At 35.7% G+C, this 22603-nt stretch overlaps 1 protein-coding gene across 1 annotated transcript; it reads right to left on the reverse strand.

The window, feature by feature from the left end:
• Nucleotides 1–11245: 11245 nt before the first annotated feature.
• Nucleotides 11246–13034, reverse strand: ZIP6 (ZIP metal ion transporter family). Its single transcript, XM_078591512.1, has 2 exons — nt 12341–13034; nt 11246–11705 (listed from the first exon to the last, which is right to left on the reverse strand). The coding sequence occupies exons 1-2, from the start codon at nt 13025–13027 to the stop codon at nt 11391–11393; spliced, it is 1002 nt and encodes a 333-aa protein (XP_078447638.1). The 5' UTR covers nt 13028–13034; the 3' UTR covers nt 11246–11390.
• Nucleotides 13035–22603: the final 9569 nt, after the last annotated feature.

Below are 22603 nucleotides of genomic sequence, written 5' to 3' on the forward strand. Positions count from 1 at the left end.
TAAATTTCAAAATACTACACCAAGGATAAATTTTCCATAGAATCAAGAGAACCTGAAGAATAAGCAGAAGTTTATTTTTTGATGATTCTTTGAGATAATCTGTCATAAATAATCCTGGAAGTTGGTTGTTTTCTTTCCTCCATGATTTCTCAATGCACCCCTTTGTTCCCTTCTAAAATTTTCAATCATGCATCAAATGGTATGATTCTAGAGCCAATGGACATTTATGGATGTTATAGATAAATATTAATTTTAATAAAACTTCAAAAAAATTAATGAAAATTCCAGAGGATGAGCTTTAGGACAAAGTTGCTGATAGTGCAAAAATTGTGTCACATTTTTGTTCCCCTTGCAATTACATCAATCACGCATGAAATAGTACGATTCTAGAGCCTGGATTATTATGGATGTTAGGGATAACTGTTATTTTCATAAAAACTTGAATAATAAATAAGTAAAATCTACAAAAGGATGATTGTCAGACCAACATCATTGATAATAAAAACTCTATGGCACAATATTATTCTTCAAACATGCACCAAAAACATGATTTTAAATCCTATGTGTCTGGGATAATTTTTTTTAAAACATTGATGGTAAAGAAATTCTGGAAAAAAAGTCTATAAATTTCTACAAAAGCCAGATCTTATGCTTGTTCATTTTATTGCAATATTTCACCAAGAGAGAGAAAGATAGAAAACAGGTAATCTGATATTAGGGCTAAATCTACTTATATGGGCTTCAAAAGTGGAAGAACCAAGTATAAATTTTCAGGATGTCACCAAGAAAATTTGTTTCATATGGGAGAGAAAAAATGAGACAGAATAACTGCTTCAGTTATGATTTGGCATGGTTACAACATTTTCATTCACTTCATAAGCCATAAAAGTTAAAACAAAAGTTTAATTTTCACTATGAATTTAAAATAAAATTTTTTTTTCAAATTATGTTAGATATGTGAAAATATATTCTTAAGAGTATTATAAATACTTAATTATCAATATATATATATATATATTGAAGATACTATAAAATAATTCATTAATTTATATATATCAATATCTGAGTTAGGTAAAGTCCACGTTGGTCATCATGTTTCATTAGACTAATGGTGTTTGTATCATATAAATATTTGACCAATGACATAGGAACTGGTTATCAACATGTCATAAAATATAGAGGCATAGTTTGATGAGTTGGCCCGTTAATAAAGTTTTCCGTCAAGCATCACATGTCTTGATAAACATAAGGATAGTCATCCAATTCATGTATGATTTTGAATAGTTTGAACCATATGAAGTTGATTTCTTCATATACATAAGTCATATCATCCATAAACATGTTTGAACTAATGTAAACCCATTGATTGATGGCCAGCATGGTAGAATCCATTTTGAACATTCTTCAAAACTCACAATTAGGCATTTGCTAAAATTAACCAAGCCTACATATTCAGATTAATTCAACCCAACTGGCAACTTGAGTAACCAGCTTGTGGGGTGCTAAGCTACATCTTGTGCTACATAATATACAAAGGAGTATTTTGATTCTCATTGAATGTCGATGGCCATCATTTACCATGTCTGTTTATACCTTCATCTTCATGAGACTCTCAAATGACTCAGGGTATAGTTAACAATGACACGAATCATTGGAGAGCACATTCTCCGATATTTACTCTACATTGGCCTGGAATTTTATTGGGTAGTATTCCTTGAGGCTATCTCCTCTTAAACCATGGGTAAGTAACTCCATATTTACCATACAGTCACCTTCATAAATATCTTGGTAAATTACATCTTATAGACTCATAGTTCATAGTAAAAAAACAACCATCCAACCACAAGGTAGCTTTGGTGTTGTAAGTCTAAGGACAACTTGCACAGGCATATCATTAAGAGATTCAGACAGAAAAATTTTATAAAAATATTTCCCTAAAGAGAAGTTATTATCTATGTTTTATGGTCTCCTCGTTAATGGTGAAAAGGTCATCATTGAACAAGTATTCCAGGTCTTCATTATAATCATTACACAAGAATTATAGTGAATAATGACTTATTTTGATGCGCATAAAAGAAACTTCGAAGTATGATTGGTTGTAGGTCACATCAAAGAGGCCTCGGCAGTCCTAAAAGCTACCTTAGCATTCGTTTTAGAAACCTCAGCAGTACACATGGTTCCCCTTTACATATTGGAAGTGGCTTTGACAGTTCAATTTGCTTGGAGCAAAACAAGTGTTGAGGTGATATAACATCTAATTATCTGGTCAAACTACTCATGATTTCTACAAGGTATATTGGCTAAATTGTGACATAAGCGATACAATTTTCAATAATATACAATTTCCCCTTATTATGGGCTAACAAATCTGTTTATTCACGTTTTTTTAGAAAAGGAGATATATATTTGTTTTATTTATCTCTTGTTAATTCATATTGGTCCATAATCAATCATATGTAATGTAGTGAATTCTTAATTAAAATCCTGTTTAGAAGTGAGTAAATTGGTCCAGAATCAATCATATATAATGTAGTGAATTATTAATTAAAAATCCTTTTAGAAGTGAATAAACAAAAAATACAAACAAGGATGACTATGCACCCATTTTTATCATTAAGTTCTACATTTGAGATTTTTTTCCATCAATTCATGCTCAAAAGGTTTGGTCTGATATTGGCATAAATTTTAAATTTATTTTCAAAGTGGTTTGGTGGACCTCAGCTCACTAATCCATGCGGTTAGTTAGTCACAGTCTTGATTCACACCACAATCTTTATTGTTATGATGGTCTAACTAAACAGTCTGTATGTGATATGTGTGAGTAAAAGTATCCATAATAAATAAATAAAATTACATAAAGCCACAATGTCAATGGTTGATGTGAAGGTGCAAAAACGTTATCATATGAGTTCCAAAATTCACAAAAAATAAAAATTAAAAAATAATTATTAAAGTTCCTCTCAATTTCAGCTTCAAAATGTGACATGGATTAATTAAATAAATGGATTTTCTATGGATTAAAATTTATATTTATTATTTTAGATTCGTATGGTTAAAACTTGTTCCCTTTTGAGTTATTGTAAAATGACTGGCCCCAGGAAGTTTTAGAAACAATTCTGACTATAAATACAGCTTGATGATAAAGATTTCAAAAAACTATCTCTGATATGGATTTTAAAATATCATTTTCTAGTGATAGAAAAATTTATTTCATTTTCATAGCCAATATAAAATTCATAATATATCATATTATACTATTTATAATCCTAGAAATTCACTAAGGTTAACTATTTCCACATATAATTTAGACATGTCCAATGTTAAACTACAATGAGATGGTATTGTATGACTATGAGTCATTATATGTCACAAAAAATAATACCAGTATATGAGCGGATCAAGAATATAAATTTAGAAATAACTTATCATGCCTCTTGAGACTTCATAAATAATTTACATAGTTAGGAAGTTTGCTTGATTAATAGGGAAATAATATGCTTGAAGACAATAACTAATACTGTTTTGCATCTTAATATATTAAAGCTACATGATATAATGAGTTTCTCTTAAAAAAATTATGGAAATGATAATATCCAATGTCGTGAAACGCAATACTTGGATCATATAAGGAACCATAAATTGTATTTTTTTTTGATCAGAGAATATATCTAATCAGATGTACTTGTATTTTGTCAACATTTCAAATAACTTGAGTTATTTTCACTAAACCATTTAAATCATTTAACTTTTTGACTTAACAATCATACCATGTATTACATGACTAAATGATATACCATGTAATAATCACATTAAAATTATTTTTTATTAAATATCTTCATGATAAAAATAGAAATGTTATATCTCAAAGTGGATGACCATGGATGTTTTCCATTAATGATATAAAATAACATGGATTTATTCATTACATTTATGTGTATTTATTAAGAATTTATCAATCTTGATCGATATGATGTGAATGTCAACAAGTATAGATGACCCATAAAACAACAGCCCATGATAATAAGTAATATATGTATATATATACATATATATATAACTTAAGATCATTGAACTGTCAAATGGATAAAGGCAAAGCAACATTAACACTGACCAGGAGACAGATTAGTTCATCAAATCAATGGCAACGACTGCTCCAATATCAAAACTTGGTATCAAGGGATCTAAAAGGTTGGTTAAGCTGAAAATTTTGGGATAGATTTTTCTTTCTCCCATCTCTCCATACATGCCATCAGATCTGCAAATTGAAGCAATGATTGGTACAAAGTTATGTTTAAAACTCATTCCTAGAATCACAGGCATTTTAAAATAAAATTTTAAATATATAGAAAACATGTTCTTGGAGTCTCTGTGATAGATTAACCTTAGAAAAGTTGAGAAGCTTACTCTCGCCACAAATAATTGTTGTCCTGGTGGAACATAAGGACCTAGGGTAAGCTTTCTCACCTTTGTTTGTTTCATCTTCATCATCAGCACTAGGTTAGAACCATCACTCACATCTTCACCACATATGTGCTACCATCTACGCTGCCTTTCAAACCCTCTCATATCACTTACCACATTATCTCACCATCACCAGCCACACCTAAAGATTTACAATCCATTTACCTATACATATTCCTCAATCTCTCTGTCTGCCTTCATATCTCATCAGCATTGCATCATTCCATCGATCTATCTATCTATCTAATCTATCTAATCTATCTATCTATCTATCTATATATCTATATATCTATCTATCTATCTATCTATCTATCTATCTATCTATCTATCTATCTATCTATCTATCTATCTATCTATCTATCTATCTATCTATCTATCTATCTATCTATCTATCTATCTATCTATCTATCTATCTATCTATCTATCTATCTATCTATCTATCTATCTATCTATCTATCCCAAGTTGCACCTACCATAGCCTAGTTGTCGTTGGTGTCCGTCGACGCCTGATTTATACTTCTCAGTGATTTCATCATTGCATCATCACTTGTATTACGTCCACATTAGTCGTCTCCACTACATGATATGGCTGCCCTTGCGCTCCCTGTGGTGTAACACGAGCCATTCGATCCCGACACCCATCGTGTTACATCAAAGCCCCACACTTGTTTGGATCAACTGACACTTTTGCATATGAGGGAATAAAATAATTTAGAACCTTCTCATTCCCCACATTCAGCCTTTTTTTTTTTTTTTTCGCGTGACCTAGTATTAGGTTCCCTTTTGGATTGTTTGTCAGACTCACTAGTCCATGAACATTACCTAGTATTAGGTTCCCTTTTGGATTGTTTGTTAGACTCACTAGTCCATGAACATTACCTAGTATTAGGTTCCCTTTTGGATTGTTTGTCAGACTCACTAGTCCATGAACATTACCTAGTATTAGGTTCCCTTTTGGATTGTTTGTCAGACTCACTAGTCCATGAACATTATTTCTTCCTTTGAAGGTGAGGCTTGGGCAAGTGCTTACTTGGTGAGAGTGACTTTTGCTCTGTAGCCATTAGGGTTCGCCCAACCGATGTCCGTCCGTCATCCGATATTGAACAACTGATATCTGATATTCGGGAAAAAATGGGACGGTGCCAGATATCGGATATCGGAAGATATCCGTCTCTGAGGGGTAGATGGATGTCGGTACTGGATACCGTAGGTAGAGGGACGCGACGGATACCGGATGCCGGATATCAGTTTTTGATATCCGGATATCAGTACTAGTATCGACCAACAAAAATCAAGTTATCAATTTCATTCATTTGTTTATTTAAATCTAACAACTTACATTTTGATATGTTATTAACCTCGATTAATATATACAGCGTAATATTTTTATTTTCTTCCATATGGGATAACAGGATTCGCAGTTTACATTAAAATTTGAATCCTGTTATCCCATATGGAAGATATTTTAAATCGTGCGCTGCATATAGTAGACAAGGTATATATATAAATGAATTAATATTATATTGATAGATTTTCTTTATATTATAATCGGCTTATATATAATATATATTTATGATATTAATAAGTCGTCTAATAAATACAGGCCAAAATTTCTTTTATCTTCCATATGAGATAAAGTAGTCAGAGTTTGTTAATCACGTAATCCTGCTGTTATCCCATATGGAAGAAAAAAAAGTTTGACTTGTATATATTACAGCTCCAATAAACAAATTAAAAGCTCTAAATACCCTCTACCGCAGGTAGATTCGCCTAATCGCTCTTCAATGATGAATGAAATATATTTTTATAAAATATATCGTTACTGGATATCGAAAACTGATATCCACACCTGATATCTGATATCGTCATCCTTCCCCCTGAGACAGAGACGGATCTCGACATCGAGACAGATATCGGTATCGGGTATCGGCACTATAGCAACCTATATCCCATACAGGTTTCTGATATCTGGATATCGGAATGAACGGATACCGGAAAATTGCCTTTCCAGTATCCGATACAGCATCCGTCCCGATACCGGTATCAGGACGGGCGAACATTAGTAGCCATGTTGTATACTGGCCATAAAACTTATTCATCATCCATAAGTTTCGTTTAATTTAGGGAAGGGACTAAAATTTTCTTCTGAAATTTTTTGTCACTCAATGTTTTACAATATAAGTGACTTAAACTTCAATTTTTTGTCGAACTTAGTGTTCCTCAATGCTTTGTTCTCCCTAGTTTTTTGCGTTCCAAATGAGAATTGTTCATTGTGCCAATTTTTTTCTTCACCTCGATCCCTAGGGTGAACTAAAACACATTACAACTTGTTCATTATGGGCATCATTCATAATTACATTGGCATCAATATGTGTAGTAACCAAGTAAAGTAGCAACTTCAATGATGGATGTTGGTGAATATATCTTGAGATATGGAATATTTTAAGAAAACTGCCTCAAATAAGTATAGATAGAGGGGCCACATATTTTAGTTGCCCATGCTAGCCAGACCTGGGCTGGGAACCCTACCCTTTCACTCCACTCACTGCAACTTTAGTATTTTGATGGTGATGATATCAATAGCATCTTGAAGAAGAGTAGGAGGAGAAGAAAAGAACATCTAATAACATGTTGATCCCTTGGACACATTTAGAGGCTGGTATAGAAACCAGTGTGAAGAGTTGGAACGCATCGATGAACTGAAGGGTGGAACAAGTTCTCCACAAAAGTTTATAAAATTAATCCCTAAAAATTAAAAAATTATTTTTTTAAAAAATAAAGTTTATAAAATGGAAGATTATGGTCTCTTAACTTACAAAAATTATGAAAAATCAGAAGGAAGAAAATGATTAAATGGAAGTTAATTCAATATTTTAATAATTTATTCAGCAAAATTTTTTTTTTAATTTTTTTAAGTAAACCATGCACAGGGAAAAAGGGTTGCAGAAAGAGTCTTGATATCTCTATTTATTATCAACCAATGCTTTCATTATTACCTGAATCGACAGGATTGGCTCTCATATTTTAATAAAGGAGAAAAACACAAAGACTCGTCATAACTCTTCATAGAGGAGTGAAATGGCCAGAGTATATCCCCATGAAAATAATAAATATATAAAATTTAAATTAAATAGTATTTAATCCCTCATCAAATTCTAATCAGATAGTCTGAATCAGATGTATTCTAGAACATACAATATCCTTATGTTTGTACATGCATGTGTCAAAGTCTCCTCTTGTCTTAGTACACAATTTTTAGGTCTGGACCTGATTTTCTACCCGTCTGGTTGTTCACACCTATGCCGAAACAACATTCTCTAAGTCTGCGCCTGCAATTAAATACCCTACTGTAAGGTCCATTTTCAAACGATTCTATTCCAGATATTTTTAAGAATAGTTTCAACCCCTTAAAAATATACATTTATACCTAATAAATTAACTCCTTTATCAAATAGTTTTAAGAGTGTAGAAATTCCTAGAAATACAATTTTTTTTCGTAATAACTAAGAGAAAACTATAAAATAATACTTAAATAAATTTCACGCATAAAATAAATTAAAATTGAATTCATTTTATAATCAATAAATGGGTTTTGGTAGCTTGATTTTGCCATCATGAAAACCATCGCTAAAACTAGCGTTAAGAGAAAAAAATGAAACATATTAATGCATATCCTCCAATATATTAAGAAAAATATGTTTTAGAAAAATATGTTTTCAAAAGAAATATACCTTTCTATATTTATCTGCCTTCACAACTCTAGCTCATACTCAGTGGTCATTTAGGAGGCGACATCATTGACCATTAAGGACTACATATTGAGAAAAAATCAACTTAATTAAGTTTTAAAATATTATAATTGCAAAAAAATATTCTCTTATATTAATATCATGGATAGATATATGATTTTAAACTTAGTTTAGATGCTGTCATTTTTTGTATATACCAGATAGTCAATGATCCACATGGCTTGTTAGAAATCATATCATAAAGAATTCCACATTTCATATAGCAAGGTGTTTTCAGTAGGTGACTAGTGACAAAAAAATTGGTTCATACATTACATTTTTCATATTTTTACATTAAAGTTATTGTATACATAAATCAGTCATGAATCAACATGCTGGTTTCATTTTCTATTATTCTCATATAGATAATAGTAAGTATTATGCATTAAAATTAGTACCAAGTTATTCTTAGATTTTTCATTGAACTCTTATAAAATTTCTAGATTTTTTGGAGTTTTTAATAATTTATCAGAATTTATTTCGTTTATAAATGATTTATTTAAGCTGTAATGTATATTTTAAAGTTTTTTATATTTATATCAGTTATAATGGATTTATAACTTCATACTGAGTCAGAGTGTCTTAGGAAGCTAAACATATTTTTCGGGTATGCTTTACGAGATGTAATTAAAAAGCTGGTCAATGAGGTGAATGGTGCTGAAGTCAGCTTCAGGCTCAGTAGGCTGAATGTTGAGCTGCAGTTTCAACATTAATTCACCATTTTTATGGTATTTAGTTTATTTTTATTTCTTACTCACTTAGCATAAAATTTGAGCTATAATTAAATTAAAAGCCTTCTATATTAGCATATTAATATGTTCCTTATTTTTTATCTTTCTAACGTTTCAATATTCCTGGAAACTAAACGGAATTGAGCTACCTATTTTCATATTATTTTTGCTTGATTTTCTTCTCCATTCATGCATACTCCTTTCCCTAAAACTGCACAAATAGTTAAACCAGAGACAGTTTACCTATGGATTCACCTTGTTTCAGCACTATACAACAAAATGAATTTCTAAGATATTATGGGTATATGGATTTGATTTGAATTAAATATAAATCTAGATCAATGTTGAAAATGTATTTATGTATAATTTGGGATTATTGATGAGAGTTTTGGGTTTTAAATCTTCCATTTTGTGAAATTTTGCATCTACAACAGTGTATTCATGTGAATTTTATTGGCAATATTCTGATAACAATCTAACTAATAGGTTAATACCATGAATTTTGTACATTTATTTTCAATAAAATGATTACATATGTGTGTTACCAAGCACAAAATGATTAAATTTATTCTTAGAGGGGTATTCTTATTTTTTAGATTTATATATATTTTTTGGATTTCCCCCAAATCATATTCTTAAATTAAATAATTTCTAGAACTTTATGACACTATAGTCATGGAGATATTATTTTCCTTAGCAGAATATAATTTCTTTTCTTGGAACTATTAATGGGTTTTCTTCCTCATTTTTCTTACCTGGCGTGTGTCACAGTTTTTATTCAAACAAATGGAAATCAATCAATTTGTTTGGAAATGATTAATATTTTACTTTTTAGCTTTTTTCTTATTTCTTACAGGGACATATTTAATATTTAACATGTTCCTTCCCAGGTATGTGGCATATTCTTAGCCATCAATCGTAGATGACACACAAAATAAAATAACAGCGAATGATAACAAATAATATATTGACACCTTTAAGATTACAAAATGGTCAAATGGATAAAGGTGTAATGATATACACAGTGACCATGAGACATATCTTATTTCATCAAATAAATGGCCATGACTGCTCTAAGGTCGAATATTGATATGTAGGGATTTAGAAGGCTGGTTGAGATGAAAATTTGAGGGCATCCTTTTCTTTTTCCCCTCTTTTCATACATACCTTAAGATCTACAAATGGACGCGCCAATTGGTGCAAATATTACCCTTAAACCTTTTTTCCTAAAACTATAGTCATTTTGAAACACAATTTTAGATATCCATCAAACGTGTTTTTGGTGTCTTGGTGATTGAGTTGCAACTGTGAAGAAGTGGAGGAGGTTACCTGCAGTCACAAATCACCATTGTTGTGGTGGAGTGCAAGGACCTAGGGTAAGTTTTCTGGCCTTCAATAGTTTCATCTTCATAATCACTTTTAGGTTAGATCCCTCATCCCTATCCTCACCACATCAATGCCACCATCTCCACTGTCGCTCAAATCCTGTTATATCACTTACCACATTATAAAACCATCATAAACACAATATTAAGGATGACAAATTCCTAATATCCATTCACTGTGGATAAAATCCCCACATCACTAACTTATAATTTTTTCGGCGGGTAAATTTTTATATGGTCTATTGATTGATATTCCCAATCTAATGCCAGTTTTGAGTTTAGTAGAAATGCACACTAAGAGATTTGACCAAACATCACTAATTTCGTGTTTGGATAAGTTTTCAAAATGACATTATATGGACATATATTTTATTTTCAGATCTTCAATTTTGAATAAAAGCACACTTTTAAAAAAGTTCCTAATGACTTTCTAAGTACGGCTCACCTCACTAAATATTCAATTTAGAATATTGATGTATGATTGGATGCTATTTCTAATAAATAAATAAAATTGCGCCCACCAGGTTGACCATGATGAGAACCTATATGAAGTTATCTCAAAGCATATTCGTGAAGCAAAATTTAACTTCTTTAAGATGATTATATTTTGTGGGCCACCATTTGTTTCTTTGTCCTCCATTCTCTGGAGAAAAATGCATTTGATGTTTTCCACACTTTTATATTTCCATGATTTTATCAAATAAAGGACATACGTCAGAGTTCTTAATGACACATTTAATGCTTGTCCATTTCAAAGGTAAAGATCATGAAGGATGGGCCCCACTACCCACATCCATGGGCCCCAGCATAAATCCCAAAATGAGGTTTACTCCTTCCACCAAACATCTTGGATTCTGCTATGCTTCGGCATAAACTACTGTGTACCATAAATCATCGTCTTCCTTTGTAAAGTTCTACTCAGATAGGCCGAGAAAGAGAAAACCTAGTGGGAGTTTTCCTTCCTTAAGGGAAGGCGTATATGGGCCATCCTCTCTTAGACAGAACTTACAAAAAGGAAAAAATTCTCAGGCCCAGAGGGCGAGGACAGACATGGAGAGAGACCCAAGAACGAGGACAACGTAGGACGCCTTGCGCAGAGAGGCGCTGGTCGACATCACTTTGTTGTGGAAGAAATCGAGAGCAATGAGATCAACCAGAGCCATATAAACAAGGATGCCGGAGGAAACCGCACCCAGCAGCCCCTCAAGAATCAACGCACCAGGGCTGCTGTCATCGTACCCCGTCAAGTGGAAGATCATCATACCAAGAACAATTCCCAACGGTGTCGTCACAGAGAACATCAGGCACATGTAACTCGTCGTCGCTAGCCCAAACCCCGCCTGCATGCATCGTTCAACTTCAAAAACCCGCAAGCAAAGCAGGAAAAAGTCCAAGATAAAACGATAGTATTATCAGTAATAGGGCCATTTCAATAATTTTGTACTACGGTTTAGCACCAATAAACGAAGAGGAGAGTAGTCTCGTTATTAGGATCTTTTCGATAGTTTCGTAATAGGGTTCAGTGCCTGTAAAAAAATAATTGAAGAGTAGAATACTATCGAAACGAAGTCTTTTCGATAATTTTGCTTTTGGGTTTTTGTGCGTATAAAAAATCCAAGAGAAGAAGCATCATCAGTTTGTACTGGGCTTTATTGCTAATAAAAAAACCAGGAGAAGAGAGTACTTTCAAGATTAGAGTATTTTCGATATTTCTAGGCAAGGGTCGTTAAAAATCCAAACGAAGAAACAATTATCAGTACTACTGCATCGAAAAATTGGTATTCACGTTTCCTGACTATGAAAAGTCTTTAAGAAGGAAATATCACATTCTAAGCGTATCTTTCCGATAATATTAGGGGTTTCCTGCCTGTTTAACGTCAAACACCAAACAGAACGGAGACAAGACGATGAACCAAAACAGGGAAAAACTCCTAATACAAACTTTTTGGAAAAGAAACGCTGGCTAAAATTTCACCTGAGCGATGCAGCCGCCGAGGCCCATCCCCTCGAAGATCTGGTGAAAGGCGAGAGCAGCCACGAGCGGACGGATAGTACACTGATTCTGCGACATGCCCATCGTCACCCCGATGATAACCGAGTGAAAGATTATCCCGATCTCAAGAACTTGAGAAACCATCCTCTGCTTCAACTTCACCAACCTCTCCTCCGAGTCACCCACCATCAATTCCCCTTCAAATCCCCCACAGGCGCTTTCTTTGCAGCCCATCTCCTTATCAACGCCAATGGGCTCGTAAGGCCCGTCTCCCGCGTGCGCGGCGGCGTGAGAAGTGGCGACGACGTCCACCAGCAACGCCAGAAGAGCCCCCACGAGGCAGACGAAACCGGCGAAGGGGAAGTCTCGCCATGGGTGGTGGACCGCCACCTGGCAGTCACCGAGCGCTTCGAACGCGTCGGGAAGGACGTGGACGAGCGAGGTCGCGAGGATAACACCGGCTGCGAAGCACTTGATCAGGAGAAGAGCCGCCTCGTTACCGGATTTCCGGTGGAATATCCGCGCGAGCACCACCGGCAAGCCTATCCCAACGGCGCTTGTGAAGAAGATGATGACGATGGAGATCCACTTTAGATTGGTCGCTGTTAACGTGTTCCGGCACAGAGCTTCTCTCTCTAGGTCCGCTTGGCCGCACCCGGAAGCCGCCATTGGGGTGGAAGAAGCTGCGGATTAAATAAATAAAAATGGCCATTTATAGGGGTTGATTTCGATTTTTGTGGAGAGGGTAGAGAGTGGTGTAAGATGTCTCCCGGATGGTGCCACTTTCGTTCATGGGATAAGCGAATTTCTTCGGCCATTGAACATTAATGGAATCTGGTGGCCTGGCTTTAACGTGAGCCGAGGAAGAATCCGATTAATCTTGTTCATGCGTATGCCACGTCATTTCTTCTCTACGGTGGCATCACTCTCCGTTCTCTCACGCTCTACGTCTCTCTTACCCACCAGTGTTATACTGACAGTATCTCCCCCCCCCCTCTCTCTCTCTCTCTCTCTCTCTCTCTCTCTCTCTCTCTCTCTCTCTCTCTCTGCCCTTGTGGGAAAGTCTCAGAAGACAAGTCTACAGGTGACATGACGACACCGAAGCCCTGAAATATTTATTAGTAGTTAAAGAGTGGGTTGAAGCTTGTCGACAAGTACGAAGTACAAATAATTGTTTAAAAACTTCGTCGGGCCCGCTTTTTGTCCTCATGAATAACGGAAAGATCAACACATTGGTCCTGGTCGGGGGACACCAAAATGCAAGGTGATTGAGCAGGAATGTCATCATCGCTGGTATTCACCCAAGAAATTGTAGTCTTAAGTCGGGAATTTTCTTTCTCTTTTATGGGACAATCACCAGATTAGGTTACTGTGAAATGAATATTGGATCTAATATGTGGGCTTACAAATATATTATCATACATCAATGGCTATTACACATGTAAAAATCCGAATTAAAGTGATTTTCTAAAGATAAGGATTAAGGCATTATGAATAGGGCAATGGGTGCAAATATTTTTTGAAATGGAGTGAGTTACAAACAATGTTATGGGTAGTTTTGTAATTTGACAAACCGCATGAGGGGTTTGTTAAAGGGCTATGGTTCCAAACAATGCAGTATGTCAGACCCTCAAGCCATACATTTAAGATCATTCTATCATTTACATCACTAGTATTCATGATTAGGGTTTGACATTTAGGACCACTGAATGGCCTATTTGGACTGAACCAGGACTGCTGGACTGCCACTTTAGGAATGGCTGGCTAGTTGGGCCAGTTTTAGTCTGACAATGAAACTAGACCAGGATTGGATATAATTTATATAATATTTATTATATATTTTTTTTGTAAAAAAATGAAAACTAAAATAATTAAGTCTCATGACGAGTCACGATTCAGTCATGTAAATCAATATTCATTAGGGGTTTTGAGAAGTCAAAAAGATGAAAGAGGTATGCATTTCTGTGTTAAAATTCCTCCTTTATGCAATCTTTCAGTCATTATGTGAAACGTCATATTTTAACAGGTTTTTGCGTTAACGAGCATAGCATGAAATGTGACTGTTAAATAAATAGAAAATAAAAGAATTTATACAAGGAAAAAAATAATAAAATAAATACTATAGATAATAAAAAGGGTCTTTAAGGCTGCCAAGGCGAAGCCAAGCCGAGCGTACTGCAGGTGCCACCCGCAGCCGCAATCAAGGCCGCAGCCCCAAGCGGCACGCGCAGAACAAGCCCAGGCCAGTCTGACCTCAAGGCAGCCCAAAGGATCCTGATCAGCACCAAAGGCAAGTAGAAGATTGTTTTTATCAACTTAGAGGGAAGCACGGAATTTATATACCGCTTGCTTACTTTAAAACAATCCATATGGGATTGCGAAACCCCACTTCTCAGGTGCGATCGGGCTGGGCCGTCAATTGGGTTTGAAGAAATGACCGCAGCCCACCGGGCCACGATCTTAAATAATCTTCAAAAACAATTTGACGGAGTTTTGAGCCAACCAGGCCCAAAGCCCACGTTGGTTCGGGCTTTATTAAGAGGTGCGTTATAATCTTGACCGTCAATCTTCCTTCGGAAGATCGAACGGTCAAGATAGCCTTTCAATGTCTTTTCTCTTTCCTCTTTTATTTCAGGATGACAGCTCAGCAGAAGCACCGACATTGACAAACCCGATGTATCCAATTGGCTTCATGGCTGACGTGGCTTGCCGATGGAGCAAGGGTCTACCGAAGTTAAAGGGGTCCATGGCTACGATTTAATCGTAGCCATTGAACTCTGAATGACGCAGATCTAACGGCCAGGGGGGTCGCCGCAGTTTCTTCACCTTTGATTGTCGTCTTCGTGGCCGGCTATGTCACTCCGGTGACGAGAAGTCAGATTTCCGCCGCTCGGTCGCCGGAGCTGTTGCCGGAATGGTCCCATACTGGTCAGGAAGGTTATCTGAACACTCCTGACCTATAAAATGGATGTTAATCAACGGGAAACGACATCTTTGAATCACCGAACCTTGAGCTATACCATTTTTTGTCTGTTGCACGGTGGAGAATCAAATTCTCCTTCTTTCTTTCCCGTTCTCTCGGTCTTAGGTAGTGACAGTTCCATGACCTGAAGGGAGGACTGAAGGAAGAAGACACTCAAGAAAGATCAACAATCTCATCTGAAGGAAGACGCGGCCGGAACTGAGGTCTGAAGCCGTCGGCGACCTCCGTCCTCCACCAAATCCTGTGAGAATGGCATTTTAATTTCCAGCTAAATCAACAGATTACTTAGTGTAAAGAAAGGTTGAGGAGTTAGCCTCAATCCAAATTTCGAATTGGAGAAATCAAACTCGGTTTCGAGAGAAAAATTTAAAAAACATAAAAAAGGTTCTTTGAGTCATTTCTTTGATTACATTGTGTGCAATATATAAACCAATTCTTTTCTGAAAATCAACGTAACTACTTTAAACACGATCAAGAATATCAAACAAATAAAGAAGATTACTAGAAAATCAAGGAGTGTATACTTCTTAGTATACATCATTTTCTGATAAAATTCATAAAAAGGTATCTCTCATACCATATAAAAAGAACTCACAACAATCTTAAATCTCATCTTGGAAAGAACTAACAACAAACACCCAACTGTCTTTGATAACTCTCTTGTTCAATAGTTGAATTCAACTCTAACAGCCAATCCTTGTGGAGACGACCTTGCTCATCTCTATACAATTTTGAGTAAGTTTACATATACAAGTTTTATTTGATCAAAGCGAACATAATAATGACAAATTAAACCCTGTTTTTGCCTTCATCATCTCCCCACTTTTGTGTCCCTCTCTTGCTTGAGTGTCTCCTGCCTCCAACCCCCATGGTTGTTCTCTAGACCCTTAGCCGCTCCTCACTCCTACTCATCTGCTTTACACACCCCCCTCATGCCTAGTCTGATAGTGAGAAGTTCTTCATTGCCTAGTCTATCATCATCATTGTCATCTTATTCTTTGTAGTCACGCCGATGAAAACTGCCCCAAGAACAAGATCTTCTTCATCGCCTATCATCATCAGTGTCATCTTCTAACTCTTCGTAGACACATCAATGAAAGCTGCCAGATGGCCAACATCTTCTTCATTGTTTGGTTGATCATCTATGGTCACCATTATCAACATCATCCGTCAATATCATCATCTTCATCATCATTATTATTCGCACCATCAAGAAATTTTCTATTTAAAGTGCGGGGCATAAAAATAGATTTAATTTATATTGTGGATGAATTATCAGGTCGCTGGACAGCTCAAGGGTGAGGAGCAAGATGCTGTATGCAAGCTCAAAGGACAGGTTCAAGAGAAAGCTAGAGGGCATCCAAGATCAAAATTCATCAGATTAAGGAGAACATACAATTCAAGAGAAGAGATAGGTAAGTCATCCATTTGGGTGCAGGAAATAGAAAGAAAGAGAGGAAAAAAATGAACACGCCAAAGGAGAGAGATAAGCATGCAGGGGAGAGGGAAAAAAGAAGAGAGGAGTTAAGAGAGGATGTGAAAGTATACTCCGTTTGGCTTCTTGGATGGGGTTGTTTGCTATGAAAGTAGTCAACAAAAGACATTGAAAATGACACAGAGAGGGAAGACAACTTATAGGGAAGGACACCATTCAATAAGGAAAGTAGGTCAGAAATGCATGTGAGTAGATGATTGGGTTTGGATTCATTTTTTGTCAATCAATTCAGAGATAGAGAGGTAGAGATAGAATCATTTTCAGACCATAACAGAGTGACATCTCTGTAGAGCAGGACGTATATAACTTCTCGAAGATGCTCGATATTCAGGCCTCACTAATGGAAGGACGCTGCAATAATGAATGTAAGTAGAGTTACATTTAAATTAAAATTTTAAAAACTAATTAAAGGACTAATTACCTTGTTCGTATTTTCAGATTCAGATACATCATTCTCATCACCGGGTTGGGTTGTCGGGCGCATCCAATAGTGCAATTCACACATCAGCTCAATACTCTCTACATCTAGGCTCGCTCTTTGGGCCGTCACAACCTGAGCACTGACTGAAAAGAGTTGCTCTGATGGTGTACTTATTGCTGGAACGGAGAGGTACTCCATGGCCAACTTTGCAAGATGTGGATAAGCACACACATCAGTGACCATCCACCATTTCAGAGGGCTTTCACCTTCTACAATAAGAGGCTCATTGAGGTAGGCATCCAGCTCCTGCGCGGGTCCTGCTTTTGGCTTGCATATGATGCTAGCTTTGGCCTCCTTTACCGTCTTCGCAAGTGCACGAGTATGCTGCTGACCACCTCCAGCCTCGTGCACATCAATTCCATTGGGATGATCATCAACACTTGGTGAAGTATGGAGACAAGATTGCAAGTACGTAATGGAGTGTTCAAGGTTTCGAGGATCGATCAAATCCATCTTTGTTGACGGATCAAGAAGCGTTGCTACTGTGGCGCATTCATTGTGGCGTATGATACTCTCATATTGTCTAACTTAGACTTCATGGCCTCACGTGCATCCCTAATGGATTCCCTCTGTGAGCTTGGTAACATGTACATCATGACAAAAATACCATCCTGTTGAATCGGTCCATGATATCGTTAAGGTGATCCTATATAGTCTTGATCACGACAAGCACCATCATTGCACTGATAACCTTTGAAATACTTATGAAGTTTGTTGCCTCGAGAAATACTGATAATATGTAGCAAAAATTTTCCAACATCAACCACTCATCCATCTCTAAGCTGTAATTCTTCGCGTTCATCTAGATGAGCACACACAACATGTGATCAAGAACATCTTGCTTATCTATGGCACCATGCAGCATAATGAGCGTCGAGTTTCACCTTGTTGGGCAGTCTAGTAACACCTTATTATCATGTTTGGCTTTGTAAGATGCTTGCATATCTGCTTGTAGTCTGCCCTCTTTTGGGTTGAGCAAGATATAGCCTTTACTAGTTCACAAACTCGGGTCACTGCCTCCCCAAGGGAGGTCTTGGTACATATGTACGATGTATCAATTGGATCTCTGACTTGGTCAAACACAAACAGCTCTACTTAATTTGATGTTGCGCAAAGGCTTTTTAGACCTGCCTACACGATCAGGTTCAAGACATGTGCAACACATGGCAAATGTTGATCACTAATAAATGTTGGATTCGTAGTATACAATCTTATTGCCAAAAAGTTCATCATTGTCGTGTTCTTCACAGCTATCAGTGGTGATAGTATAGACCTACATGTTACTCAACATTCAGATACTGGTGAAGAAATTATCAGTAATGACACCTTTCTATTTGAATATTTATCACACCTTCGATTCAAGCATGAAATATTCTATGACCTCAGCGATGAGTCCGCTCATCGTCTCCCCATCATGCTTCTCTAAGATATAACCTAGGCCAAGCATCTGCTCTTGAAGCTTCCATTCTACATCGATCCAATGGCCGGTTACGCCTAATAGGGAATAACCGTTTGATGTAGACCAGGTGTCCATCGTGAGGGACACACGGTGTACGTCATTGAATCTATTTGCAATAGCTGCTTTTAGTTGGGTGTACACTGTCCTACCTGTCTCCTTAATTGCTCATCATCCATACATCATCATGCTCGTTGGAATTGCTCTGTATCGTCAAATGACCATGGTAATGCACTACGGGTGATGAGCCGTAGAATTTCTTTCTTCTTCGCCTCCAGAGTGACCCTAGTGAAGTACTGCTTCGTCGATGACAAATTGGAAAACACTTCTGCAACAAAACATTGCGAATTTGCTATACCTCTAAGGTCATCATGTACCTTTCGATGAACCCTTTGTAAATGTCGCCAAAAAAATGCTCCCATCTATAGGCCATTGTAAGTAGCATTTAATTTCAGGGTTGATACCATGGCACAATTCACATATGTACTTTGAGTCGTCCACTGCCATGAAGTACTCGAAGATTTTTTCTCTAGGTGGCATCTTTGAATTTTAACTTTGACCTTGATTTCAGTTCCTAATCTCACTCTCTTTTCCCACCGCCTCCACACCGTCATTGGAATGGGGCAACACATTGTCTGCACTAGACTCCATACTAGGCTTAAATTAATTTGGAAATATTTTTCCCTGGAAAAATAGCCAACTTACTCTAAAAAATAACAAGAAATACCAACACTTTTTTATGAAAAATAACTCAAGAATAAACCATACATGAAGCAGTCATGGGAATTTGATTCAAAACTTGATGAACATGAAATATGATGTCGCGACTTTAAGATTTCAAAATTAAACTTTGACCTATATGCAGAACATTGTCGTGTGTGCAGAATGGCTCAAAATGAAATTTTCATATTAATATGATGGCGCATAAAAGTACCTGGCACTTAAAAAATGTCTGAAGTAAAATCCTCTTTGAGTCGAATCATGATAGCATCAAATTCTCAGATTGCTTCTACAAACTCAGATCTTTGTTTTGCTGTAACTGTCAAGCACCATAAGGCACTTCATGATAATATGACTGTAATTTAAACGAGATATGAGCTGAAGGAGAGAAAGTCAAGTAATTTTTTCCAAAGAGAAATTAGCTATAATAGCCATAATAGTTGTGTAGAGGGGATATCTGTAGTAGACAAAGAGGCAACTTGAATAAAACAGAATATTTTATGCTTAGATGAGCAGAGAAATTGTATCACATTAACAACGGAGTAAACAAAAAGATAGTAGAGATTGAGAAAGAAACAAAATAAGCCTTTCATTTTATGAATAAATTGGTTGATTGAAACACAATGCATAAATAGATAAAAATTTAAAAGAGATGGATCGATAGATAAACCATGAATAGATAGATAAAAAGATACTAATAAAAGATGAATTGATAGATAAATAGATACATGGATGGATAGATGGACACTAATTCAGACATTCCTGAAGAAATCGAGAGATAGGAGGATAAATAGTAATATAGATCGATAGATAGATCCATATATAAACAGATGATCGAATAGATAAATAGTTGATCGATAGATATGAAAATAGATTAAAAAATTGACAAATACACAGATGGATACATTTTACTTCTTAAATTTTACATTATATTTATAGAAAATTATTTTTTGTAAAAAATTAGTATTTTTTTAAAAATATGTTTGTTAACCACTTTTGAAACATCATTTGGTTTAAATTTCATATATATGTGATTTTTATTTCAAGTGACACAATATCAACGCTCTTCAAAGGTAGTATCGACATAGATGAATGGGTCCGTTTAATGTGGATGACAACCATGCTATTTGTGGATGGTGGTTCATAATTCAGTTTCTATATACATTGCTAATGTGTTCTGAAAATTTTTAGATTAAAGATGTCACCCATCAGAGGGAATGAGGACACTGAAATTTTGGATTTACTGCAACTAATCACAAACATATATTGTCCTATCTTTAAATCTTCCAATGATCTTACGTCCCAATAGTCACCACTATCAGTTTCTAACTTTATATTCATATTGCTTAATAACTCCAAACAATTTCTAACTTTCAAAAATCCACTCCCCTAATCTTCTTTTTTTTTCTTCCAATTAATGCTCAGATCTTTGCAGCCCGTATGAACACACGGAGAAATTACAGAAAGTGTGTGAGGAATGTAATCTTTGAATTATTTTCCCTCATTGCACAAAAAAAATAATTGATCACTTACTGAAAATTAACAACTCAGGCTACAAATTACAGCAAGATTACAAAAAATTACAACTCTCTAATTGAACGTCGAAAATGATACTCCAGCTTTGGAATTCTGTTTATGAACACCAGATATAAAGGGGGAAAGAATTTCACTCCATCTAATGAAAAATTCATGGGTTCCTTCGACAGGGAGAAACCTAGGAAAAGCAGAGACCGAATCAAGCAAAATATGATCATCATCACAAAATGCCATATGAACCGACACTTACATAAAAGGCAAGCTGCATATAACCTAGAGAGGTTTGGGCTTAGAAACTGTGAAGCTTTATGTTCTCCTTCTTCACAATCCCCGCCTGAATCAGAAATGTTGAGACATTTTTCTTCTGATCCTCTTGCAGCTGGATTACCTGCATAATCCAGTGAAATAGAAATACACAAATATAAGAGAATGAGAGAGAGAGCAAGAGAGAAAGAGTGAAGAAGAGAGAGAGAGTGAGACAATGAGAGAGAGAGAGCAAGAGAGAAGGAGAGAGACAGAGAGAAAGAGAGAAAGAAAGCCAGAAAGAGAGAGAGAGAGAGCAATAGAGAATGAGAGCGAGAGAGAGCAAGAGAGAATGAAAGCCAGACACAATTCCCTCCTGTTTTATTAAAGTATTTGATCAAAATTTGATCGTTTTGATTCAATTCAAACCTTGATTCTTACTTGAAAGCATGGCACATTAAGGAACACATACACTTAAATCCTCCTATTGGTGTGAAACCTATATTAGATTATTTTGCAAAGATTTGATAAAAATTTGGCACATCTTTAAAGGAAGCAAAATCTCTTTTGTTGGACCTCATCTTTAGTGTGGATCTTCCTTTCTCACTTATTGACCACCCAAAGCTTAATATATTTTTAACCTTTTATGCAGAGTGAGTGAACTATTTACGTATGAAAAGTTGAAGTAAAAAGAGTTGTGCAGGAAAGTAGAAAAAATTGCCACTCACAGTAGATACTTAGACCATCTTTAAACGAGATGTCATACTTGGGATTAATATAAACTGGATGGATTAAACATGGACACCTCATGAATGAGTTCTCAGAGTTTCTTTATGAATTGGTTCTCTTCAAGTTCCATACTATTGGATTCTAGGGCCTTGATTCAGATGAAAAGTCATAACATTTTGTAGCAAAAGATGAATATCGGGATCCAAAAGACATCAACTAAAAATTAAATTGAATCACCTGGGCACAAATCACATCCATGATTTGTTGGACCCTCGAGTGAGATGTGTCTAGCTGCTCAAGTGTTTAGCATATAGGCATATTCACAGAATTGTTGGCAGGTAAAATCTCCTTCTTCACTGTGATGAACTCCATTCATACCTTGTTGTCATCTTTATGTTGTATTGTAGAGGAGCTAAGAGGAAATTTTCATTCACGACCTTCCCCAATTTAAATTAAGTGGGCACTTTCATAAAAATCCCTAAACTTTGAGTTATATCTTTTGACATCAAAAATACCATTTGTGTGTGACCCTCTAGGCCCATGCATAAGTCTAGTTAATGATTATAGTGGCCCAAAGACCTTACAAATTAATTAAATTTAAC

This window comes from Wolffia australiana, chromosome 1, assembly GCF_029677425.1.
Source record: "Wolffia australiana isolate 7733 chromosome 1, ASM2967742v1".
In the NCBI taxonomy this organism is placed as follows: Eukaryota; Viridiplantae; Streptophyta; class Magnoliopsida; order Alismatales; family Araceae; genus Wolffia; species Wolffia australiana.

What these genes read in the sequence shown, in the direction of transcription:
- ZIP6 (XM_078591512.1), bottom strand. Translation starts at nt 13,027, where the DNA reads ATGGCGGCTTCCGGGTGCGGCCAAGCGGACCTAGAGAGAGAAGCTCTG. An exon ending in TCGGCGGCTGCATCGCTCAG is followed by an intron (nt 11,706 to 12,340) that starts GTGAAATTTTAG and finishes CGATGCATGCAG; the next exon opens with GCGGGGTTTGGGCTAGCGAC.